The sequence below is a fragment of the Ambystoma mexicanum genome, chromosome 3p (assembly GCF_040938575.1).
Source record: "Ambystoma mexicanum isolate Mex_15411 chromosome 3p, UKY_AmexF1_1, whole genome shotgun sequence".
Lineage (NCBI taxonomy): Eukaryota > Metazoa > Chordata > Amphibia > Caudata > Ambystomatidae > Ambystoma > Ambystoma mexicanum.
Genome location: NC_090925.1, coordinates 552,380,592 through 552,408,049, shown reverse-complemented (window position 1 = coordinate 552,408,049; position 27,458 = coordinate 552,380,592). Strand labels below are relative to the sequence as shown.

Below are 27,458 nucleotides of genomic sequence, written 5' to 3'. Positions count from 1 at the left end.
CCACACCCACTCCCATGCACAATACAAAAACCGAAACACATGTTCCTGCTGTTCAAGGGAACGTCCAGTGCAGTGCACTGAAAGTGCAAGTTTCAACTTACTTTTATTTTAAAACGAAACCATTCAGAACAATTTAGCGCCGCCCCCGACCGCTCCCGCCCACTGCACCTAACACCACACAGCGATTTTCAAACTGAAGGCAGGGCCGGGCATGAAAATAGGGGAAGCCTATAGCCTGTTTACTCATGATGTGGCCCTCCAGATACTACGGACGACAAATCCCAAGATCCTTCACCACGCTACTGATGATTGGAGTTGAAGTCCAAAACATCTGCAGGGCCACATAATGAGTAGCTACGCTCTATAGCGACCACCACGCATTCCTGCTTACTGGATGGTATCCATGTTGAGATGTTAGCCTCTAGCTTCAATCTCGGGTCCTGGCAGACGAATCTCCCTGGCAATTACTACTCCACAATCAAAGTAAAAGGCTCACAGTTGCACACGATGATCTGGAAATGTTGTGGCAGCGGGCCGCTAGTTACCAAAGTTAAGTTCTAAACTTCATCTCGAAGTAGAACTCGAATTATTATAATGTGTCAGCCAATATGTACACTTTTAGTCACGGAAGTAAAAGGAATGTTTACATTCTGAGCTCATGAGAGTAGAGAGGTGCTGAGGCAGTTGGATGCAGAAGGGGCGTCTTGCTCGATGCCAAGCACACAATACCCACCAGCCACTGACACCAGAAGGGAGTCCTTTTGAGAGAGCGGCACATACAACGCTGATCTACTCTGGCGCCTCTGCTCCGATCTGAACAGGCAGCAATTAGCCCGTCAGAGGGGCAGTAATTCGTTTATCTTCCAGAAGGAGGGAAACATTGACTTGGGAAGACGCCAATTCCCAGACTTCTTTTGCTGCAGCACCAAAAGCCTGCACGGAAGTGAGTCCAAGAGACCAATTAGTGGATAGGAAAGGCCCTTTTTACAGAAATGCTGCTCTCTTTTCACAGAGATAACTTGCTGCATTTCAGTGAGTCCTCAAAGATTCCATTACGGGTAGGCAATGCACCATGCATGGTGGGGAGTAAGACAAGATGGCCACTCTTAAGCAGAGTGCCAGTAAGACTTTTGCTAGATCGTCCTTGCCACCACAAAGTGACTACTTTCACAGAGGGCACCCTGTACATAAACAATAAAGAAGGACAACAGGTATTCCAGGACTAGTTCAGCTTGACCCACTGACGTGGTCCACTGCAAACCTTGACTTCTACTTGCCTATGTGTCATGGGAGCCAAAAGAATCAATCGTCAAATGACTTTGCCCTGGATCTGCACCCATAGAGAAGTCGCCGTTACTGCCTAGGGAACCAAGCCCATATGAACGTCACTGTGAGAATGCTGCACCAGCACGAAGCAGGTGCCGTGCAAGTGTGCAAGTGGGCAGAGGGTGCCCTGCTTTTGCGCCCCTTCTGCCAATAAAAAGGCCTGCATAAAACAGAGTTGGCATAAAAGCCGTGTACAATCAGTGATGGCCAAAAGTAGGACAAGAGGCTGCCAAAGAGGTCACACGCTCAGTGACAACAAAGAGCCCGAGAAGCAGTGACATCCAACGAGGGTAAAACCAGGGACTGCAAAACAGACACAAGGAGCAACACCCAAAGAGGGGTGTAAACACAGGCTGTCAAAAAGGCCTCGAGAGCAATTGGCGGTCAGAGGTTTGAATGCAGTGACGGCAAAGGGACAAAACAGGCAGAGACAAAGAAGGGTGAGCAATCAACGATGCTTGTGCATACATATACATGAATTGACTTATTTATTTATTGATTTTTTTAAAAAAAACTTTTTTTTTTTTAAAGGTAAGGAACAGATGAGGTGATCAGATTGAAATTCAGCCGATGTGGGAAGTGATGATCATATTAACTCATCTTCCCTGGCCCCTAGGCTCTAAGGAAAGCTCAGGGGCACTGTGTTTGTCTTGGAAGCAAGATACCACAACGCAACACAGGTTCAAACCCCGATCCCGCGCTTAGAAACCACTCACTGGTATTAAGCGCGTTATAAATGAACAATCAAATTAAAAGAAATACAATATCACCTAACCGGAGTTGGCACTCCTTTAGCGACCTTGGAATGAATAAAGGCTGAGTTGGCCTTACTGGGATTTGAACCTGTGATATGCAGATCACATATCACAGCAGCGAGCACTCAACTCACTGAGCTATCGTGCCGGCCTCTAACTGGCATTGTGAACCCTATTGGTTATGCATGTGCTCATAGGTTTCTTTGGGGCCTACTAAACAGGGCCACTGATACAAAGACCCATTTCATCCTGCCTAGTAGATGTGCTCACAAAAAATGCCCCCCAGCCCCCATTTATTTTGCGTTCCTCATTTTCCATTCCCCCAATAATTACTGTGGTAATCGTGCTGCAATTACCATCAGGGTATTATCACGGTAATGTGAAAATGCTCAAGCCATGACTGGCTCTGGACCACCCCAACTTCACATTATGTCCTCTTTTCCTCTCCCCACCTCTAGCCTGGTGTGATTTCATCCCTTTTCAACCTCCAAATTGCTTATTTTTTTTCCACACCACAGGAAAAATGCAGCTATAATTTTGGGAGAAGGGGCACCCCCTTCCCCATCAAATATTTTAAAAACTACTGGACGGAATAACCGTAGACCGCTCCTGGAAATCCATCAACACTTTGTGCCCAAGTTGTTTCTCATTTGGTCCAATTGCGCCCAACAGTTCTTACCCCATGCTGCTCAGAAATGTGGACTTTGTCTCTATGGGAAAATCAATGGGAGTTTGCTTTCTTAATAACTTTAATTTTTTAACAAAATCGTTCCCAAAACTTCCAGTCTGGGGGCCAATGGGAGGGGGGGAGGGGGTGAGAATCACAAACCTCGTCTGAAAAATATCCGCTAAATCCAATGTCCTGGTTTCCTATGAAACTAGCAAGGGACCTTAACTACAGTGTGGGAACTGCTGCACTATAATATATCTACACACATACACACATACACACACACACACACAAGTTTAGTGGTGTTTTGTATACATGCCCCAAGGCTCCAACCACAAGGCTGTCAGGACTATAAATGCGCTAATGATCCCTAATAAGGGCGAGTTGAACCAGGCATGTAGTGGTCTTGCAGAAAGGTTGTCTTGGGTTGATTAAGCTATGTATAAAGTAGCACTGCCCTCTAAAAAAGAGGATTTCTGGGAGAGGAAGGTTTGCATTTGGGCTGCATACCCACTATGCCTTGTTAATGTGGCACAGAACTGGAGGCGGCCTTCCAGCGATGGCGTAGTGAATGTGTGACCTGGCTCAATTGGACAATCCTACGTTCACATTTCAAGTGAAAGGGTTTTTTCAAGCCTTTTCAAATCACCATAACTTTATTTGTGATTATATATGTATAGAAAACTTGGTGTGTTCCACTGCGAAACCCTTGTTCACTTATAAGTTATAAGAAAAGGGATTCACAATAACATGCAAAATGGCATTATTGGAGATCCGGCATTATGGTGGATATCATCGAGAACACACAGTGTTAATCCGGTCCCGATTTTCCCAATGCGCTAAATTTCAGGGGTTTCATTGTGTTACATTTTTCACCTCAACTGACCCTTTAACTAAAGTTTTTCATTGATTTTCAAGGGTTTTGTTATACCAAAGTGGTTTTCCCCCACCACTGGCCTTCGGCTGAGCCCACTATATATTTTGCAACACTATCAGACCACTAGGCATGCCCACTAGATTTCTTCATTTTTTAAACTTCTAATAGGCCACTAGCCCTGGCCTTTGATTGTGCCCATTGTATATTTAAAACCACAAACAGGCCACTACCCATGGCAAGTGTACATCCCACCCACTCGTCCGTGCCCACTCTGTACTTTAAAACACTACTGTATCAGTGGCCATGGCCCCCTGGCCATGGCCAATGATTTTTCACCCAAGACCTCACTGTAGCTCTAAAAATATAGATTTTTTATAACTTTTTTTCCTTGCCCCTGTTTTTAATTGAAATGGACTAAGGATACCCATGGGTATCTGTAGTTTTTTTCATACCCAGTTATTGGGAAAACCAGTATAGAAATGAATGCTTCCCTGCCCTTTCCGGGTGCCCCCCTCATCTGTGTCAGCTCCCCTCATGGCCTCGTCACCTCCCCTGCCCTCTCCCATCCCCCCAGCAAAACACTTGTTGTCTCTGTGACGCGGTTTCATATCAGAAGTCGAGCAGCCGTGGGTCTTCCCTTCAACACCTGCAGGTATCAGAGAAACGTCCGAGGTTCGTGTTCCAGACTTGTTCCCTAGACCCCTTCCAACTCCCAAGGTTCATTTTATGTCCTCTTGTCTCCCCCCTGAATCTTCCGCCCATCTCTGGCCTGATGGCATTTCCATGTTTTTTACCTGCAAATTCCTGCCTCTGCATTTTTGGCCATTCATGGGTATAGCCACTGCTATGCTCGCCTCTAGAAAAAACTAATTTGCAGCTTTTTCATTTAAAAAACACATGCAAAGCATCATGGGAGATATATCTATTTTTTGGGAGATATGGTGGCATCCCCTTCTCCATCAACTATTTTTAAAACTACTGGATGGAATAACCCAAAAAGGATTGCAAGTCAACGCATTTCAAGTTGTTTCAGACCTGGTCCAATTCCATCCAGCGGTTTTAGCTGTGTGGCATGACAAAATGTGACTTTTGTCTATGGAAAAAATGGGGACTAGGCTGAAAGTGTTTTCTTAATAACACTCTTATTTTTTTATGAAATTATCTTCGAAATGTCCACCAATTCATCATCTAAGTCAAATGTTATTAGCAATTCATGTCTTTGATTTCCTAAGGAACTTACTGCACACCTCAACTATGGTGTGGCAACTGTTGCAATATATGCACACACACACAGTGGGGTGTAACTGAAGGGCCATGTGAAAAAGGCCTACCTGTCATTACCAAAAGAAGAGCAGCATTTTAATTCACAAAAGGCAGAAGAAATTCAAAAGGTCCCTTTCACATGAAAAACAGGATTTGTAGACACCGACACCAAAAGGCTTTGCGTGAGTGTTTGCAAGTTAATGCAATACATGAGAAAAATGTTCCCCTACCAACAAAAAGATATCAGGGAAAAGACATGGTGCGTGCTAACAAGTGTCTGCCAAACTTGCTGTCTCTGAAGGCAGTTCTATACAAAGAAAATGCTCTGGCTGGTGCATGTAGGGGGGGGCACACAGGGGCTATAATCAATGCTGAACTCTGGAAAGAAAAAAAAAATACAGGAAAATAGAATCTTTTCAGATCAAAAGGTGTTGCCCATCAGATAAGAAGACAGGATGCCAAATGTGTGAAGTGGGGTGGGTGCAATCCCTGTGCAGCAAATGCATCCCCCACGATCTGCACCCTACACTTCAAACAACAAAGAGGCTAATAAAAACACTGGCCCAGTGAGGCAAATGGCACTGGAGACAGGAGGCCTCCAATTTGCATATCCCAAAGATTTGCTATTAATTTTAAAAGGACCATTATCATTAAGGATTTTTTCTCAGCAACCATAAGTAGTGTGTTTTTTTGATTGATGTGTCAATTTTTTGATAATTTCCAGGCGATTTTGGTGCTATAAAATTCATCCACCTAAGACTTAGGGAATTGTAATCGCAAGATAACATGTGTACCTGGCTGCTTTTAACAAAAACCTGGCTTTTCCCCAACATCCTCTTGAACCCTCCCCCCCCCCTCTAAATGACATTGCTGAGCCCAATATCCCTATACACCAATCACAGCTCAAGATGCTGGCAGCATTCGCAGCGGCCCACCTTAACAAACTATCATCCGCATGCACAACAACACTCCTACCCGATAAAATACTGCAGGGAAGCCAGCAGCATTCGCGGAGGCACACCACAATAAACCTTACTCCTCCTCCCATTACGGCACAGACTACGGCAGCGCTCTCATCGGCCCCCATTGACAAACTATTGTACCCATGCACAACAAAACTACTACCCAATAAATACTGCAGGGAAGACAGCAGCATTCGCCAAGGCAAGCCGCAATCAACTGCACTCGCTGCTCAGACTTCACTCCAGAGGGACCAAGAACAATGAGGCCAATGCCGTCCACATTGGACAAAGGAAAAAAACACTGCAGCAGAACTACACTAAAGATTATGGTACATATTCCTTGCACCCCCTCTGTGGACACAGGCCGCAGGCATGGACAAACATCCATGCACCATAGAATGCAGCTTTGGCTATGCGATTCCAATCTAGCAACGCACATAGCCATGCACACTGAAACCCGACATACCTCAACACCTCTGCCACTAGCATACAGCGACTACCAATGAAAAGAAAATTTGGTATAGCTAGGCACACATTGAATCTTCAACAATAGCACTCTATTCCAAACCACCAACAGCGCCCACCCACGTGCCTGACCTTTGGGCAGTTTAGTGAAGCCTAGCCAGCCACCTAGGTCCTAAGCTGGCAAAAATGCACAGCGGCTTCTCTTAATCTAAACTCCTAGAATCTCCACACACATTGGAACGCCCTCAGTGCATTGAGGCTATACAAATGGGGAAAGAGATCTATATAAATAACCAAATACAATACAATACCCAGAATGTGAGAAATTGTGTGCTGGTGGAGTGTAAAATTAGGAATATGAGTAATAAATGGCATCTTCCTTAATGTTATGCTTTTTGTAAAAATGGAAGAAATGTCCAAACTGCCTTGCAATATGGTGCAGACCAGCTGTTTAAATGTCCCATGATCATATATATATATATATATATATATATATATATATATATATATACACACACCATAAAGTGACCAACACCTAGGGCTAGGCAAAAATAAACAAAACACTTAATCCAATACGCTTAGTGTTAAAGCATATCTTTATTATCATTTAAAAGTTCAACTTCATTTGAAAACAGATACCAGTCAGCACGGACTTACGAAAGGTTTGTAAAGTCCTACAACCACCATTTCATGGTCACTGTATGGTAGACAATGCAGGCTTAGCAGTTGCTGTTCTTTGTACATTTTTTCCCTTAAATGCTAACATAAGCACCCGCTGAAGTAAGCTTCAGCACTACCTTAAGTGAGTTTGAAGTTGGGATATATATATAATGGCAGTTACTAGTAAATCACACAGTTTTGCCACATAACTAGTTTTTGCCAAATATTTGACAAGAGAACTAACAGATTGCAAATGGAAGCTGCCATATGCCTGCTCCAGACTTCTAAACCAATCCTTAGAGAGAGGATGGATTTGCGAGGAGAGAAGGGTATCTTTCCAATCCTATTTGCGAGAACTCTTGCATGGCACTCCGCAAGACTGTATACTTGATGGTGTCATTGCTGCTATATAAAAAGGTAGATGCGCTATGTGGGAGGGAGAGAGCTGCTGAAACTTGCCATCGGCGACTGCAAGGACTCAAAGGAAATTTTATCTGGGTGGAGCTGTCTATTTATAGGCAGGCCTTAAAAAAGAGCTGACTGGACTCTACGGTGAAGAGCTGGGGACCATCCTTGAAAGTGGAGTGACCAGGCCCCTGCTCTGTCCTTCCAGAGGGTCCTGGCATGCAGCTGGCTTTCCTGAACTTTAAACAGAGGTTTTCTATGTAAGAAGAATTGAATCTTTTGCACCATAAAATGGAGGGTGGTGGGTCTGCTGGCCTTAAATCCTTTCCTAGCGGGCAGGGTGGGCAAAATTGTGTAGATCCTTAACCTATTTAACTAAAAAAGATTAATTAATTGACCTCACAGGGTGATTTTTGTTAAAACTCTAAATATACAAAGCTCACTCTCAGTGTACCCTGAAAACTATACTCAATTAATTGCGTGATCCTATTCAGCCTGTTCACCCCGACTTCTTTAGGAAGAGGGGTGTCTCTGTCCCTAAAGTAAAACAAATACCTACGCTGCCAGCATCCCAAACACAGGCCTCTAAGTGGAGGGGGGGGTCTAAAATCCCAAATCCTTAAATCATCCCAATTTTCCATGTCTGACTTTCCCCAAATGGCCAAAGTAAGGGAGGGTCTGGAAAAACCAACTGCTAAATCACACTATTTTAAGGAAAAGTGTGAGTGAAATCATAATTGCAATATGCATTTGTCCAGATCTGTACACAATACTGCAAACCTTAAGCGTGCAGGAAAATAGAAATTGCACAGCATTGAATACGTATTTTATATTGTATTGATCAATTTCATTATTTGTTGAAGGTAAAGAATGGCGATGTGTGTTCTTTTCCCAACCCATTGGTGTGATTTGTGTAACAAGAAGTTCATTGTGAGCCACAAAGAAGGTGGTGTGTGTAGTTTAGTGTGATTATTACCTACAATTCAAAAAAATAAATACATTTCCTGTACATCAGCCTGGTTCTTGGCTCATTGGTAGCTCTGGGGGCGGTACCCAAGGGGCATAACGTGAGGCAGATAAAGGCCTGAATAAAAGAACTAACACTAATCGTTTATTGTGTGACAGCTTGGGCAGGGAAGGAACTCCCATTAAGTAGAGGCATTTTGGTGAGGAAACCAGGCTGGACCTTCGCAATAGTACACCCTATTCCACTTCCCACTAAAAGCTATTTCAAAGACCGTGGCATATTGTGGACCCAAGGATGCTGCGCTCTCACCATCACCATGCCTGGCTCTCACTCAAACTGTACAGATGATGGGAGAGGCGTAGGGCACTTCAACAATGTCCAGTTTGGAGTGGCGCACTTGGTAGAACAAGAGGCTTGACATGTGTGTGTCTCTGGCCCCCAAGATACAGATGCAGGAAGCCTGGAAAGTGACATGTTCAACTTGCCTTATATGCAACCCTACCAAATAAAGAGATTTGAATTACAGGATCGTTCTTGAGATAGAAATGTTGATTGCGAAAGGGTTCAGCAGGGACCTGAGAAACACTCTTTTTTTAGACTTTTACTGTTTTGGACTTGACAGGGGTGGGTGGCATTTAGAAAAAAACCCCATCGTGTGAATTTTTTTTTAAAGGGATTAATAAATGAGAGAATGGGAAAGTCGTGCCTCAGAAACCCCCTTCGTCAGCGCAACCCCACTTCCTGTGCCTTTCAATAAATCCTTGTGCTTCACACAAAAAAGAAGACAAAAACACGTCGCGAACCAGACAGCCAGGATCACTGGGTACAGACAGGGACACGAGTGTGTGCCCGGTGGAGGGCGGGTGCCGAGGGGGGTATTGCAGAGTTCAAGTGCACAGATTCTCTGAAAGAGCGGTGCTGTGCGGAATCCCTCGGCAGGACCTTCGCCAGCAGCTTCCTGTCGCCCTTCCGGCACAGGTGAGGACAGCCCGCGCAAGCCGCAGCTTGAGCATGTCAGAGGCCCGCCGCTGAGAAGAACAGGTGGAAAAGGCCCCAGGAAAGATTGTGCAATGACATCGCTGGGAGGGGCCACTGGGGCGTGCTTCCCGCAGCCAGCAACGCAAGCGGGCTTGGCATGGGATTGGGCGAAATGTAGCGCTCTGTAAAGTGCTGGTCCTCGCGCCTCAGAGGAATAACAGCAGCCGCCTCGCTGGCAAGTGCTGCTAGTGGCCCGTGAAAAGCAGAGCAACTCTCCGCCCTTCAAAGTACAGCTGGCTGATGCAAAGTACTTGATGAGAAGCGCGAATACTGCCCTCAGAAATATATGCGTTATGCTGAGAAAGCGCCACCCCGCCGCTCCACTGAGCAATGCTGGCACTCTGGAGCCCCGCTCATCACAGGACTAAGAATATGCCACTACAACACCACCATGCTCAAGGAGTTGCGCTGTCTACTCCTTCAAGCACACATGTTCAAGACTGCCCTGCATCTCCTGCAATGCGGTTACAACCAAACACTGCACTACCTAGCAAAGCAAGCAATCTCCGGAAGCCACTGCACCACATCGCCAGGCTGCAAACAGAGAAATGGAAAATGATAATAGGTTACTTATAACACGCTGGACCGGGGACCGAACCCGTGTTGCTGTGTCGTCTTGCTTCCAAGGCGAGCACGGCGCCCTTGAGCTATCCTCCCATGAGCGATCCTCCCGAGACCAAGCTAAAAAAACACATCAAACAGGCTTCCTCCACGTGGCTCTATAACACGCTAGCAATGCAGAGAAGACTGCCCACCTCCATCCTACACGCCAGTGTGGTGCTGAAGACAATAGTCCTCAAATACTACCTCTCCAGTCACTGATCACTCCACTCCAACCTATGTGCCCCGAGTTCCCCCAACCCATCCCAGACCCTCTGCCACTCGTGTACTCTACTTGTAACCACTGAGAACATCCCCTTATGTACAGGTTGCTTCACAACTAGGTTTAGGCTTTGTAAATCCGATAGGTCACATGTGATACTCGTTAAGGTTTATAACACAGAACAGGCACACAATTTAAACAAATAGGGAGCGCAAATCCAACACTGTTTTGTCGAGCCTTGAATATCCCAGACTCTTTCCAAACGTACAGCCGAGACAACCGTTTGCAAATTAGGCGCATGCAGAATGTTAACCCTACAGCAAATGACAATACCAGAAACATACACAAAGAGAGACTAATGACGGCACTAACGGAGATCTGTAGTCTTAGCCTGTGCCGCCTATGCCTAGCCCTACGAATAGTTTCTGCTCCATCTGGCATCAACCTAAAGAGGTTCTCCCACCGTTCCTTGAGATTTACAAACACATAGCATATTTTGGAGGTATAGGTTAGAGACAATCGCCAAAAGTCCGAATTTCGGCACCAGAAACAAAAGATAGATGTCATAGTTCTTTTCTCAATGGACCTCCAACTCCTTAACTGTGAAAGAAAATGGAGTGGTAGGGGGAGGGGGGGTCGGCCACGTGAAAAGGTCAGTGTGAACAACAAGCTATGTTTGAATTAATGATAATGATGTGTTATTTATATAGCGCCTTAATCCAAAAGCGCTTTACAGAGCACATATTTGCATACAATATCACCCAACCGAAATTGGTACTCATTTATCGACCTCGAAAGGATGAAAGGCTGAGTTGGCCTTGCCGGGATTCGAACCTGCGAGCTTCAGATCACGCTCCGATCGCAGTAGCAAGCGCTCAACCTGCTGAGCTATCTTACCGGAATGAAGATGTCTTTATAAGGCCGTTGCAAACTTGGAATGCGACCTTCCAGAGCAACATCGAGGTCTTAATAAAGCAACACAGATGAGGCACATTGCTCCTTTATATGTATAGGAAGCCCAACACTATGAATCAAAAACACCACGATCAGAGCAAAATGGCTGACATATATATACACACACACAACTCGTGTTAACGGTCACATCGATTTAGAATCTGAAGATTTTTATTAAGTTCATTATTGTCAACAGAAAGTGTGTTAAAAGCATAAAAGACATACAATTCCAATTGACAATACATTCATCAACACAAGAGTAACGTGCATCACATTTTGTATATGACCATTCTTCAACTATTATCATAGCTTTCCACCATTGCTTGTGACCTTTTAAAGGGAACACTTGTAAAGTATAGACCCTCTGAAGAAAATTACACTTTCAAAAATATATGTCGACACAAAAGTGTTTCGAACTCATGAGCAGATGTTAAATGTTAAAAGGTATTTGTAATGCACACTGTCACCAACGGAGTTGGTCCCCAGGCACTCTGGTGGACCTGCAAATGAGAAGGCGGGATGGGTTAGTAGGGTGAAGCGGGAGTAGAATAGTGAGAGGAGTGGTGTTCTGTTGGCAGCTTCATCTCGGTACTCTGTGCGCTGAGCTTTGGTGCGAGTATCGGAGCGATGTCAGTCCTTGTGTGCTGTTGGTGCGGTGTGGTGAAGTGAATGCGGCTTGCGGTACAAGAGGTGGTTGTGTTCGTTTTTGAGTGAGTTAAGTATGCAGAAAGTTTGAGCTTTTTTTGCTTAGTGGGTTACATGTTTTGCAGCTAATCTTCACAGTATGGCCGAATTCCTACATTTCGGGAATCCTGCATGGTGCGAAAACAGCGAGATTGGAGAGTCCTGTATAGGGAGAGAGAGGCCTATGCCTGACAGAAATGTCAGTGTGACTCAATCCCTGTTGTATTCTAACAAACTATGTATAGTGAGGTTGGAGTGTCTATTCTCCTCCTAGGGTGTCGGAGCAGGAGTTGTGGTGTCCTCTTAACCTACTATCTATGTGAATATGTCTGCCGGTACTTTGGGTGCGATACAGGCCAGGATGATGTGGGCGAGTCATCTGGGTGCTTTCGTCTTGGTCTGATGATCAACACTCTAATTTTCACAGCCTTCATCAGGACGGACATCATTACTTGATTTCCCACATATGAGTTGCTGTGCACAAGTTTGCACACTTTGTCAGTTGTAATCCCATGGACACGACCGTTCCGGGTCTTGTGATGCAAACTTGGGCCAGGGAACTGCCATGTCCATGGGATTACAACTGGGGAACATAGAAAGCTCTTAAATTGGAGATGCATACTGAAAGATGAACAAGTTTTGAACTATTGAGGAGCCACACAGCTTGGTGTGAGATGAATTAGACGAGGATGAGAAAAGGTCTGAAAAAGTGGATACGAAAATTGTAACACAGGAAGTCATATGTGCGAAATCAAGGAATGATCTCCGTCCTGATGAAGGCCATGAAAATTAGAGCATCGCTCATCTGCTCATGAGACCGAAACACTTGCGTCAGCATGCATATTTTAGACCATTTCATCTTAATCAACGTGACCGTTAAAACGAGTTAAATATAAATATATATCCGAAATTTCGCCCTGATCAGTGTATCATCGATTCAAATCGTTTGGCACCTGCGAGATCAGGGGTGTACCCAGGTACCCCTATTTTGTAATATAGGAGGTCTAACACGCAAATAGTGCATACAATAGCATTTTATAAACTGTTGAAAGGAAGTATGCAAGTCGTTTTATTATTAGGTACAGGAATTATATTCAAGTGCTGAACTTAACTTCAGAACCAAGTTTTGTGAATCGATATGGGGGAGGAGGAGGGGGGGGGTATCATTTAGTATCACCGTTCTAGACTACAACCTGCAGAACAGACTTGCGCCAGTATTTATAATAACGTGCGTCGGTCACGTGGCGCTCACATGGTTGAATGTGTGTAAAAGAAAGTCACAATCTAAAGGGGGAGGGGGTGCTTATGGCCTTAACGATGCATGCATACATTATAAAATCATCAACCTATCACAGCTTGCAACACTTACTCCATCTGCTTACAAGTTGCCCCAAAGAATAAAAACACACTACCGGGTCCAGGTGGCAGCACAGGGGCAGGGGAAACCTGCCAGCGTGCCACTGTGAGGCATGTGACTTTGATCTGAGGAAGTATACGCAAACGTGTGCATTTCACAAAAAAAGGATTTACATAAAACTCTAGATCAACCTGAACTTGAGAGTCGCCTACATTGACCACAACTCGCCACGATCCCAACGTTGACTCAGTCGCCCCTAGGTGAAGGGCACCATTAAACCAAGTATGGATATAAATATGCTCCACCCCCAAAAATCGGGCCAACATTAAAACAGAACCCCAGAGTGGAACTGCCGGTGCACCCGCCGCCATGGCCTCGTTTTGGAGACTCGCTGCCTGACTCGAAATCAATGGGGACAAAGGCAGAAAGCTGGTCTACAGGAGTGGGGTAGACGCGTTCCTCGCTTCCCACTGGCATCGCCGTACTGCCCTGTACCGTGCCAACCTCAAACCCAGCAGAGCCGGAGCAATCCACCGAGCCCGGCTGCGGCCAATAAAAGCAGGGTCGTCATTCAGCAACGAGGGGTCTCCTCGAGGCGGGCACGTTCTCACGGCGAAGCACATGCAAGCGACCAGATGTGCTGCTCGACACATGGTCTTTGTGTTAGTAAACTGTGGGCGCTACTGTGTGAACCCTGGCAGGAAAGCGCGCAAACCGTCCTGGGGTGGGGGGGGGGGGGGGGGGAGGGGAAGGGGGGAGAACTCGCCATCTATTTTAAACAAGCAGTCCGACGTAGTGACACCGACCGCCGACTTCAATGCATGTCCGGTCACCTCCTCAACCTGCACATATTATAGACGGAGAAACTAAACATGCAATCGCCTATTCCTGGGAGGTAGGTTTAAATACAAAATCTCCACGGACAACGCGTGTTCACTGTTTACATAGAGCCCCCCCCCCAACCCCCCTAGAAAAGCCACAGAAATCCAATACATGGGGGCGACAGCCCTCCCAGCCCCAGACCACACAGCCACACACGATGACTGGCCACGCCCCCTGCCAGATCAGTGCCCGAACCACAATAAACGTAAGTTAGACCCGACTATAATGCCACCCTACCCTACCCTACCATGGCACCCTGCTCACGCACCCAACAATGCAAGGACCCTACAGCGTGGTGCATGCGTGCGTCTTCTAACCACGGTGAATGAATGCAACATCAAAAGATGGACTGAAGTCCTAGGCAGTCATAATGCATCGGTGGTGCATAAAATACCTCCCACCCTCCCCCCACCCACACAAATACTAGACTACTCGGGGACGCCCGTGCCCCCAGATGTGTATGCACACAATCAGGAGACACTCGAGACGTACCCCTCACAATACTCTTTGGAGCCCCCTAGCGGGTGCGTTGGGACGTCCTTGGAGTGACAAGCCCTGCCCCTCACCCGCCTTCCTCGCAGAGGGTGCCCTGGCGCCCCTCTCCATCCCCAGCAGGTACTCACAGACTGCAGGAAGTGCAGGGTCCCCACATAGTCCCGCTCGGTGTTCAGGATCTCGTTCAGCACACAGAGCCGCAGGCGCAGCTGACGGTCCGAGTCCCTGGAGCTCTCAGGGGCGACCCCAGAGCTCCCCGCCTCCATCTTCCCCGGGGTAATCCCAGCAAAACGTCTTGCGTCCTGGAAGCCTTTCCACCGTGGAGCAGAATACCGCACGTCCGCTCCCCCGTATCCCGTGAACTAGCTTTAAACGGACGCCGAAACCCTGAGCCCTTCAAATGCCACTGTCTCCCCTCGGTCCAGTGTCGGCGCTTCCCCTCTAGCGCCTTGAAACGTTAGATTCCAGAGCTCTTATCCAGTATCACTCCCTGGTCCAGCATCAGCGATTTTGACTCCTCAGGCACACATCCAATGGTTGTCTCCCAGGTGCAGTGTAAAAGGGGTCTCCTCCTTAGCCCTTGACCCGCTGTCCTTCAGCTCCCCGTGGCGGTTCCCGCGAAGCCCCTGCACGGCAATGCTTCTTGCCCACGTCCAGTGTCAGTAGCTGCACACCCAGTCCCCCCACGCTCACTGCCTGGCTTCCAGGGTGTTTGGTTCCCTGGTCCGCTGGCCGCAGCACACGCTCCGCAATCCTTTAAAGCTGCTGCTCTGTGACCAAAACTTGAAGAGAACTTGCCAGCTTCCTGCGGCGGTCAGCTCCCCAGACACACGCCGGGCGTCCTCTCATGCCTGGGGCCGCCCCCCGAGCCTGGTGGCGTTCAGCCCTGCCCCCCTGCGCACCACAGTCCGCCCCTGCACAGGAGGGGAGGATACGGCCGCGAGGAGACCCTCCCGCTCAGCTCCTAGTGCACTTCGGCAGTTCCTTCTGCACACGATGAGCAGCAGCACCGCCACACGCGATCGCTGTGCACTAAACGCTCCACTGTTGTCAGTCCATTTCAATTGTGCACATCACACCACGCCTCACATGCGATATCTCATTTGATACAGTGCGCTGTGTGCATACGACGAGCAATATCGTTACTGAGCAGTGTGTGTATGTACTGTGCACAGGCAGAACACACCCGCCTTTGTGCAAGTGACGTCACGGGCACGTTTCACCTACTCCAGCACGCTGTCCTCACATTGCATTTTATTAATTCTTTCCACTCACGCTCCGTATAACACCAGCTTTCATCCCAGACTCGTACGCTCACGCTCTCTCGTGCAAGCACACAGACTCCTCTATGCGGGGGGCCGGTGTAGTTTAAACGGTGCTGTCCTCGCCGCATGGAGGAGGCGGGAAAGTCTGTCCAGTGGGAGGTCGCTGAGGACACCCGCCCCGGACACCAGCCCAGAGCTTTTCACTGCAGAGGTGAAAAGCGGTGGTTAGTGGGTGTTGCATGTCAGCCCGCTCCGGTGGTCCGCGAGCGGGCCACCACAGTGGGGAGTCATTGTGAAGAAGGCTACGAGCAGCCGCCAGGACTCAAGGGGCCGCCTGAAAAGAGCATGCTCGCAAGAGAAGCGCACACTCATCACGCCGCTGTAACGTGGCTAAGAATACGGGTGGGTGTCTGATTTCAAAACACTGTGCTCGCTGCACACGTGGTATGTAGCAGTTCCTTCAACCGCTGCGTCACGAAAGGGATATTGCCGATGAGCAGGGTTTGATTGGCCCCTCGGCCTTTGGGCCCATGGCCGGGCCGAAATCGTCCCTGGGGAGTGGGGAGTGGGGCCCGGCGTCTGGCCATGCCTGGGCCAGTTTGGAAAAATAAAAAAAAAAATTAAAAAAAAAATTGAAAAAGATTTTATATATTTTTGAAAAAAAAATACCTTCAATGGCATAATTCATCACAGCAAGGTAACGCATGTTACCTTGCTTTGATGATTTATTTGCATGCATCATGTGAGCATAAATTATGATGCATGCATCATTCACATGCTGCTGCAGCATGCAAAGTTGACGGGTATGCGGCTGTCACTGTGTTACCACTCCAGGGGGCATGAGGCCCCCTGGAGTTGCTGTGCTGTTGTATTAGTGATAAATATGTATTAGTGATAACCAATTTTAGAGTAGAATAAGCATTCATTTCGGACTATGTATTTTGCCTTTCGCAAGTTGCACTAAAATCATGTTTTTTTTCTCCGGTTGTCTCTGTTACGATCATCACAAGACATTCTATCTCGGTGTCCTCGGTCACTTGACAAAATCCTTGTGCCTAAAAGCTTCTGTACAGTGTAGAAATATTTGACCATAGCACATCAAGGGGCCATTGACTTCATTGTGCTACAATGAATGCTTTGTTGTAATGTGTCCATCCTTCCCATCTCACTGGCATGCTGTTCAGGATTTTTGTTTGCATGTATGAGATAATGAGTGCTCAGAGTATGGGATGTCCTGTGAGTGCGCCGATTTCCCTATTTTGTCAACCTCTGAAGCCTGCAAGTAGATGTATCCAGGCTTGACATGCAGCCATATTTGCACCAGATCTGCAGATGAACTTAACTGGTCTGCTGTTAAATCTCAGTTACCAGTTTAATGGTATCCACTACAGAATAATTGCTCATTTTACTATAGCTGATATGATAGCTCAGTGGGTTGAGCACTCACTGCTGCAATGTGTGTGTGATCTACAGGTTCGAATCCCAGCAAGGCCATCTCAGCCTTTCATCCTTCTTAGGTTGATAAATGAGTACCAACACAGGTTTGGTGATATTGTATGCATAATTGTTCTATAAAAAAGAGCTTAAGCGTAAGTGCTATACAATAACATTATCATTTGGCCTTGGACATCTGCTTGCATGCACAGTAATTTGACAATATGGATCTATACACACAGATATTAATGATACATATGGTTATCCATTCTTGCATTAAATGTATATCACATTAGTGAAATCATAACGATATTTTTGCCAGTGTACTTCGGTCACATTGCTATTTGATGCCACTTCCTGTTTTGTCAAGGGGTGAAAGGTCGTGTTTCATCGCTTCCCGCGATGTCACTTCGGGGTGGGTTCAAATTACATCACTTCCGGTAATGTCATCAGAGGTCAAGGGTCGTGAGGCGAGGGGTGGGCCACTTTTTTTTTGGGTGTCTGGACCTATTTCTTGTCCCAGTCCGACCCTGCCGATGAGGACAGTCCTGATTCTGTGAATGGCTCGGAGGCGAGTATTATGCAGTCTCTGTTGTGTTTATTTTTCCAGCAGAAAGAAATGACAGTGTATGGACAACTGCTGCACCCACCGTTCATAGTTTGTTCTCCTCCTTCTTACTCTTCAATCAGGGTCGGCCTTCGTGGCAGCAGCGCAGCAGGGGCATAGGAGACACATAAAATCTGGAGGGGACAGGGGATACCGTGGGGACTTTGCTTTAAAAAAAAATGTATTGTGTAGGACTGAAGGCATCCCCTCGCCTAACACAGTCTCTATTGGGTGTGGCACCAGGCCATGCAGATTAGTCACAGGGCAGTTTCTAGTCCATTTGGTGCCCAGGGCGAAACACTAAGAATGCGCCCACACCCCATCCCGTCTGCCACTCCCACCACACCCCGAGCACCACCGCACCCCGCGTGGCACTCCCACTGCACCCCGCATGCCGCTCCCACTGCACCCCGTGCGCCACTCCCACCACACCCCATGTGCCACTCCCAAACTACATCGTTCAGCAACTCCTACCCACAGTCAAACAGTCCGTCACACAAAGAATGCATTGCCATTTGCAATGGTGGGCCACTTTTCCATTGGTGCCCAAGACAATTGTATGCCCCAGTCCCACTTAGGCTGCATATAATGAGGACTGGGCACACCAAGAGACCATGAATATGGCACAGGATGCACTATATTCAACCAACAAAGAACACAAGATGCTGAAGGGGGTTTGGAGGCAACCTAAGCCAAAAGGGCAATGACATGGAGACACCTGAACCCAATAAATAATCACTTTAAAATTCTTTCAATGGGAATCACGTGTATGCTTTGATACAGTAAAGTCTGACTTGTTATAAGGATACATGGACCAGGATTATTTATTTATTCATGCAATGTTTGTCGGGCACCTGTATATTTATGTGTGCAATGTTTGTCGGATGCAGATATCCCACAAACATTGCATAAATAAATTATCCATGTCCATGTACCCGACAAACATTGCATAAATAAATAAATAAACTGGGTCGTGGCTTAAAGAATATTTACTCAGCAACACTGGTCAAAACTATTATCAGCATAATGAAGTAACTCATCACCAGTGCCATGGAAGTGGTTTAAAGTGTAATTGATATAAAGTTTGGCAAAGAAGCAGCATGAAAGAAATAGCGCTGCTTTAAACTATTATTTTGGCTATTTTCTGGGCTTGCAGGGATGCACCATGGCCCGAAACGGGTCTCCGTTTGTACCGTGTCAAAGCCCACGGTACATCCCTGCAAGGCGCGCCAACTCCCCACAGCCCACTGCCCCTCCCCTCCCATCACGATGCCAGCAAGAAACCATTCAGTGATAAATGGCCCACTATTAGCAGTTTCCTGCCGGCATTGTGATGGGAGGGGCTGCTCTTAGCTGCAGGGGGACCTCAAGTGTTTTCATTGTTGTGCATATACCGCCACCCCCCGTGTGAAAGTGGTCAGAGTGAGCCTCTGACTCATGTAATGTCAGGGCAGCGCCAGCACCTGACATGCAGAACTTTTCCCACGGAAATGCGCTGCCCCACAAAACCCCCCCCCCAGAGGCTCCAGGGACCAGGACAATTGCGTCCCGGGGGCTATTGCGCCCCGGGCAGCTGCCCGCCTCGCCCGGGCCAAGAAACGGCCTGAGTGGACACTGTGGGTGTGTTTAAGTGTCAGCTGCATGACATGACACCACAGGCATTGTCAAGTGGGCACTCTGGGTGTGTTCTCTGTCCTTGACGACCAGCCAGTGTGTACAATTCATTGCTGACTGGTTCACAGTTACAGGTGGAAATTATCTGTGCATTACATGCAAACATAGGTGTCATGCTTCCTTAGTCAGAGTGAACACTGAACGAATGCATGGCCCTGCAGTGTGACAGAAGCCATTTTGCAAATATAGGGTGGCGTGTGAGAGCAGAAAGGGAAAGGGAAGATGGTAAGGAGAGGAAGCAAAAAGGTGGAGAAGAATAATGAGAGAGTGACGTGGCCCCCAGAAGATGACGTTGGTACTTGAGGGAGAGGCCAGAAGTGATACTCTGCACGAGATGTGAATCACTGAAGAGTTGAAGTGGGGCAAGGGAATGCGAAACCAAGAGGACAAAGTATGATGAGGATTGAGGAATGCTTTTTGATGCAACATTTGCAACATTATAGAAAATGATATGCAAACCGTACAAAGGAAGGCGCCAAAACTAGGGGGAAAGAGCAGGGAGAGAAGAAAAAAGAGGTTAAAAGGAAGATATAAGGAAGGAAGAGAATGCGGCCCTAGCTCCTACTGCACCTCCAGCCACCTTTCCCCCAGCCCTGCCTCTAAGTGTCCCTAGTGCCCAGGCTGCTGACTGAAGCACGTGGTGCGCGCAGTCCACACAGAACACAAAGGAAAAAGTTACTCAAGCCCACACCAGGCTCCAGAGGGGCTGGCTGCCACCGTCAGGCAGCCAAGGGCTCCTGTCACAAGTTTAAGCCTCATACCTACTCTCACTGGTAGAGTTTCCTCAGATGACCAAAAGAGCCGAACTTGCCGCACGCCCCCTTCTGTGATGCTGCGCAGTGCACACCTTTTCCAGCCTTCAGCTTTATAGTCGGTACAAACACTCGATACTGCCAGTGTGGCCTGTTACATTTCTGGGCAGTTTGCCACAGTGTGAGAGACTTCATTATTGACATGGACCCGTCTCAAGAGGGCCTGGAAATCACAATGTTCACAGTATTTGGTTGAAATGGCTGCAGCTGACACCACAAAGAAGGTTCTAGTAACCATGTCTTTGTAAATCTCTGCTTTGGTTAAGTTTTGAAGTCTGGTTCATAAGCACTTCAAATGGCAATTTGCTTTTCTAAGCCCCACGTTTAATTCTATGTCCGTACCTATGCCTAAGTAAACTGAATCACAAAGTAAACCTATTTTTAAAAGATTTAAAACATGGACTGGTGCATGTCTGTTTCTTTGACGAGCAGCATAAACCATGGTCACTTTTTTGTGTAAATTAAAAGTTTTGCACGTTATGCATACCTGCAAAATACATGTCTGTGCCAAACAATGCTCTCAGGCAAGTGACTTTATCACAGTACCTTCCAGGGTGTGTCTATGTCTTGAAGGTAGCGCTACCTATAGGGCAGTTTGCACAGATTCCACGTTGCTCAATTTAAAGTGTAAAATCATAAACATGTCACTGCTTTTAAGTTAACATCGTATTGCATTGTATTAACTTCAGAGGTGGCCCTGATTCTGTGGTCTCCCTCTCTCATCTCTGATTGCCTAACTGTCGTTCAAGATTGGTGTGCCGCCAATGAGCTTTGTCTGAATGCCAGCAAGACGGAGATCCTCCTCATCGGCACACCTTCACCATCCTTTCCCCTCACTCTCTGGCGGGCCTCCCTTGGCCCTCCTCCTACCCCCACCTGCAAGGCTAAGAACCTCAGGGTCATCTTTGACTCCACCCTTTCCCTCTCCGCCCAGATCTCTGAGGTCTCTAAAAAGTCACATTCCCTACTGCACCTCTTCAGAGGTACTCTGCCTTTCCTCTCCTTCCCCCAGAAGCTCATGGTATCCCAAGCTCTGGTTCTCTCTAGCTTGGACTATTGTAACAGCCTCTTTCTAAATCTACCTGCCTCCACTCTCCGCCCTCTGCAACTAATCCAGAACAGGACTGCAAGACTTGTCCTTGGCCTCAAGCCCTGGGATCCTATCTCTCCAGCTCTGAAATCTCTCCATTGGCTCCCAGTGGATGCAAGGATTAAATTCAAAACCCTCTGCATTGTCCACAAGGCTTTCTGGAGCCTGGGTCCAAAATACCTTCAGCTATCCCTCTGCAAATACCTCCCCTCTCGAGCTCTTCGCTCCTCTACCTCCAACTCCATCAGGGTCAGTCATTTTTCAAAGAAACGAGCTGGGGGTAGATCTTTGTCTTCGGCTGTGGCCTCCCTCTGGAACAGCCTCCTTGCCACTCTAAAACTTGAGGAGAACCATCTCTGGTTCCGAAGCACCTCTTTTCTTCTGCCTTCACTCCCCTCTCCCCTGCTGATCTGTTCTCTCTTGGCACCGTGCACCTGGCCACCCTCTGTCCTCCGGGCCCAGGTACCTGCTCACCCTGCCACCCTCCTGCACTGCCTCTGGGCCAGCCCTTGCACTGGGGTCTGTATCTGTACCCATACAACCCCCCCTTTTTTCCTGCACTTATCAGACCTACCCTGTCTGCTGCCTTAAACCTAGCACTTGCACATTTTTGGCTGCACTACCACTGTTTGTTGCCTTTATTATTTATTTATTGTTATTTATCTGTTTCTCCTCTGCTTCGCACTTTCCACTTCTCTGCCCTTCCATGCACTTTTCCCCCTCCCCCTCTCCCATGCACTTGGGCGTTCTCAATGTCACTGGGCCTAGTAAGATCGCTGTTTTGTTCTCCCCTGTTCCCCTCCCTTGCCTTGTCGCGCTCTGAAACACTTGTGTACGAGCGGGATAGAAATAAAATATCAATATCAATATCGCAACCGTTATAGAAATCATATCTGCCTTCTAACTGAGCTCACAAAAACATAGACTTTCATTGCGGTTTGGAAGTGAATGTCCAAAATGGCCGCGCACCGGCGCCATGTTGTTTAGCTCATTTTCGCACACGCACTACAGTCATCCAGGTAAATTATTACATTGTGATGAAGCATATCCAAGAAGGTTAGATCCATAAATCCCAGGAAAACAGTAGGGGCATTAATTAATCCGCAGGGCATTACGAAGTACTCAAAATGTCCGAAGGGTGTCCTGAAGGCTGTTTTCCATTCGTCGCCATGTCTTATTCGTATTAGGTGGTAGGCACCCTGAAGATCTAATTTAATGAATATAACGTTGCCTCTGAGGGCTTCCAGTATGTCCTTAATCAATGGTAGTGGATATTTGTCTTTAATTGTGACATGGCTTAGTCCTTCATAGTCCAGACAAGGCCGCATTTCCATTGCATCCTTTTTGGGGATGAAAAACGACGACGATCCACAGGGAGATTTTCAAAGGTGGATAAGACCCCTGTAAGGAAATCATGGTGGCAACAGTAATGACAGATACAAGTGATCACAGTTCAAGGGCATTTATTAAACTGTATATGCGGGTTGGAAAAATGCCTAATCTAAACCTAAATCTAAGAGGGGTGCAAGCTACGACCATCAAATAATAATAAGGCAGTCCTAGTTGGGTCTTGTCAAATAAAAGGGCCTATACTAAGAAAAACCTATTGCCAATCCTTACGATAACTACAAACAAAGAGTGTCGGATAGGGTTCACAGGAAAGACAAAAGTGTTCATAAATAATAAGTCAGGATGCAGTAGTCCGGGTCTCTCTTCCCCACGTTTTGAGCATGGGACATGGCGGGACTCCAGAGCACAGCACATGCTCGAGCTTTCACAGCATGAGACTACAGTTCCGCTCTCAGGTATCAGGACCTTCAGTGGGCAAGTCTCTTTTCTACAAAGAGTCTCTTGCCTCCGAGGACTGGATGTGGTCCAAAAATAATAAAAGTTCCTTTCTGCTTGCATGTTGGGTGATGTCTTTTCACCGCTGGCTGGCCCTCTTCCTGGCTCATATCCTTTTTGAGTGCCAGCCTCCCTCTGTCGGGTTTGCTGTGGCTTTCAACACAATCTTCTCTGTGAAATTCACAAATCTTAATGTCTTTTTAAACAGTTCACTGTGGACAACCCTCACGTTGGCTATTGTTCGCGGTCTTATGATTCCTTCTGTGGAGGTTTCACAGGCCTTTGTCAGAAAGGGCAAGGTCACATCCCTCCTTGTCACCCACTCCGTTCACACCGTCTTTCTTCTCTTCTTGAACTGCTGTGCTAAGTTAAATCTCTCATTGTGTGGTCTGTCTTGCTCGTATTGTACTCCGGTGCTCATCCTTATATCCTTGTTGGGAAGGGAAAGGTCCATCAGGTGTGTGTAATTCTGGTCAATTGCCTGACCGTTATGTTGGGACATGTCAGGTACATGGCTCTAGTGTTTGTCCGTCGTCTTTTGTGGTGTGTGAAAGTGCTCATGTCAGAAGGGGAGGGCATAGAGTGTTTGAATATCCTCTGGGGTAGGATGGGGAAAAGGTATAAGAAGGGGATACTGTGTCTCGCACATCAGTGTCCCACTTCCATTCCCCGAGGACCCCCATCCAAGTGATCCTCCCGCACTGGTCAACCCTCAGGAACTGGAACCAATAGCCAAGACTGTGTCCAGGCCATCTGGATGACAGATCCCCGGGGACTAGTCCGGGAGACACCTTCAGGTTTCTCACACCGCTTTCCAAGCTCTTGTCCAGGTACTCCTTTAGGACCGTTTTTTCCGAGAGTACTCAGAGAATATAAACATTCGTCTGAATGGGATTATAGAGCCAGGAATTACATCAATAGTGCAGTCTTCTGGGCTATGAGGAGGTAGCTTCCTTTCAATTGCCTCAGTGAATACTTCAGAGAAGTCCTGGTATTCCGCTGGAACTAAATGAAGGCGAGCAACTGGCAATACAGACTCTGTTAGTTGACCTTCTTCTGCTTGCACTGAAACCATAGAATTTAAGCAGTGCAGGGTACAGAATTCAGAGCCCAAAGAGAGTGTTCCCGCTGTCTAGTTTATGTAAGGATTGTGCCTGTGTAACCATGGTATTCCAAGAACAACAGGAAAGTGAGCAGCTTTAATGAGATCAAAACTTAATTCCTCAGTATGCTGGGCTATTTCAATTCTTAAGAGACATGTTTGCGTAGTTATGGGGCCTGATGACAAGGGTCTCCCATCAATACCTTCAGTAGGTAGCTGAACAGCTTTCATAGTGGTCGGTATGTTGTTCTGTTTGGCCCAGGTGATGTCCATAAATAGGCCAGCTGCTCGGCTATCTACTAATACCAAGGTATGTATGGGGTCTTGTTGTTGAGTTGTAAGCATAATATTCAGAACCACCAACAAAGGTCCACCTGGTTTTAAAGGGTGTAAAGGAGCCGGAGCATTCATTCATCTCGCGGTTCATCGCTCCATTTACGACCTGGATCTGGCATTTCCCGAATGTCGGAGGGAACCAACGCGCAGTCTCTGAGTAAATGTGATTGAGAACCACAATACATATACAATCCTTGTGAAGACCTGTGCATCCTCTCCTCAGGTGCTAGATGTCCTCAGGCCACTCCCAATTGCATGGGTTCTGGCTCAGGTATTGGAGTTGGTGATCTGCCAGCTGGAACTGTAGCAGGTTTGTAAGCAAAAGACCTCGTCTTGTGTTTTTCAGATGTCCATTCCTGGAGATGGAGGTCAGTTTACAAAGCCAATGAAATCAAGGCATTACATTTTTGTGGACGGGCTACACAGGGCAGCTCGTCCTTGATATCTTCATTCAGACCTCTATGATAGAGATTATAGCATGTCTCCTCCTGCCACCCCGTCTCCTTGGACAATTGACGGAATGTACTGGTGTAAATCATCAGGTCAGTAGTTCCCTGTTGCAGATCCAACCGTGATTCCTGCGCATTGAAAGCAATGACGGGTCATTCAAACATGTTCCTGAATGCAGCCACAAACCCGCCATAATTGTCCAGCAAGGGAACAGACCTGGTCACAAAAGGAGTGGCCCAAGAAAGGGCGTTGCCCGATAGATGTGAAATCAGAAATCCCACTTTTGCTTTCTCAGTAACGTAGAAAAGAGGCATAAAAGTAAAATGAACAGTGTAGGAATCCAGAAATTGTTGCAATTTCTTTGGGGAGCCGTCAAACATTTCCAGTACCACTCCAACGGAAGGATTTTCCTGTGTCTGCACATGACGGGATAGAACCATTTGTTTAAGGGCAGCATTTTCAGCTTTCAGGCTGTGCACTTCAGCAGTTAACTCCTGCATTGCCCTGACAATGTCCTGCATGGATTCAATGTTTGCAGACTCTTGAACAGGGAGATCTCTTCTCATCAAGCTTTTTGGCATCTGTGAATTCATTTAGAGGCAAGGACCAGGGGCAAAAGAACAAGCGCCCAGCTGCTTTTCACAGCAGTCTTTATTAAAGGTTACAAGACACTTATGAAAGAATACACACCAACATTTTGCCTTCAACCTGCTTATATCGACTTTTTTGGATGATGCAACATCTTCATGCAAATTACTACTTTGTTAGAGCATATATCTGATAGATCCTTTTAGCGAGAGAAAAACCCTCCCTTTCCTCCAATTGGATGACTTATCTGATGGACACCAAGACAAATTAGCATACTTGGCCTTAATACTTGCTGTTTGATGCATAGACTGATAGGCTTTTTTAAACGCAGCTGAACACAATTACATCATTCTTCATCTTCTGCCAAAAACTAATTTTAATTGCATAATTTCATGGTAATGAAGTCAGGGGCACAAGCATGCAGGGGTCGCATGCACAGGAGACCTGGGTGGACACTGTCCGGGCATCTTTGGCAAAAAAAGTAAACAAGAACATCCATTTACACCAAAAAGCTTTTATTATGGACATAGCACTTCAGATGCATTAACCTTGAACATTCCATCCATTAAGCAGGATGCATTAACCTTGGACATTCCATCCATTAAGCAGCCCCAAGTGTATTCTTGGGTGTGGCTGCTAATGGATTGCCTTCGCATGTGCTCACTCTCTAGGAGTGGCAGAGTGTGGCTGGTAAGCCGGCCCTAATGGGCGTGCCCACGATCTCGGCTATATAAGCTGCCCCGATCCTCAAGTCAGACGCTTCGCGTTATTCTGCACTTGCATGCAGCGTAACGCTCACCGTCGCCTGAAGTCAGACTTGCCTTTGAAGATCCTGCTTCCTGCCAGCATACTTACCGACTGGGGGAAGCTGTTTTTACCTGTACATCTCTCTGGCAAACCAAGTATTATTTTTTACACTTTACGGAACGACAAATTCTTCATCTTGGCACTGCAGCACAACACACTCCATCGTCGACAGCGCCTGCAAGGAAAAACAGAAGACCAGGTTAGACATCGAAAAAACTGTCAGTTTAAGGTTGCGCTTCGCCATTTCGGCATTTTCCTTAAACCATCACTTACATGCTGTGAAACATTGCGGTAGCATCCATCTTCCATCCGGCCGTGTCTCGCGTCTCACAGCTGCATTGAGGCTGCATTTCCATCTAAGGGAAGAAAACAGAAGAGAGACATTATTGCAGGCATAAATAGGAGCAACATATAAAGACATTAAACAGAATGAACAGCATCACAAGAGTTCAAGAAAGACTTACCAATCATAAGGAGAAGCATAGTCACAGCTGGACTGGACTAATCCTTATCAGTGATCAGTGAAGGAACTAGATCCCATTCGACGCGCCCTTGCCAGAAGTAGCAGGACGGAGAGCTTATCTTCCATAAATCACTGGTGAACTTTATGGGCCGGCGTATGCTCACAGAAACCGTCCTTTGGAGGTGAAGGGTCCGAGAGGTACAACAATCACAGATTGGCGCACTCATACACTCTTATCTCCACGCAGAAGCAGTATCAACACGGATCCCCGCTCACAGATTTTCTACTGAGGGAGAGGCGTGAAGGGGGTGATTCAAGTTCAAGGAGGGCTGCAACCATGCCCCATGCCTCCACAGAGACCAGGTGAGCATAACACATCACTGTCAATTCTTATCTACTGTT

General features: G+C 46.9%; 1 protein-coding gene across 1 annotated transcript in view; it reads right to left on the bottom strand.

Annotated features, from left to right (window-relative positions):
* Positions 1-15,718, bottom strand: part of PREX1 (phosphatidylinositol-3,4,5-trisphosphate dependent Rac exchange factor 1) — a 1,235,108-nt gene extending 1,219,390 nt beyond the window's left edge. Inside the window, exon 1 of the mRNA XM_069651281.1 lies at positions 14,712-15,718. Within this exon, the coding sequence (XP_069507382.1) occupies positions 14,712-14,849 (138 nt within the window). The 5' untranslated portion in view covers positions 14,850-15,718. The remainder of the gene's footprint in view (positions 1-14,711) is intronic.
* Positions 15,719-27,458: the final 11,740 nt, after the last annotated feature.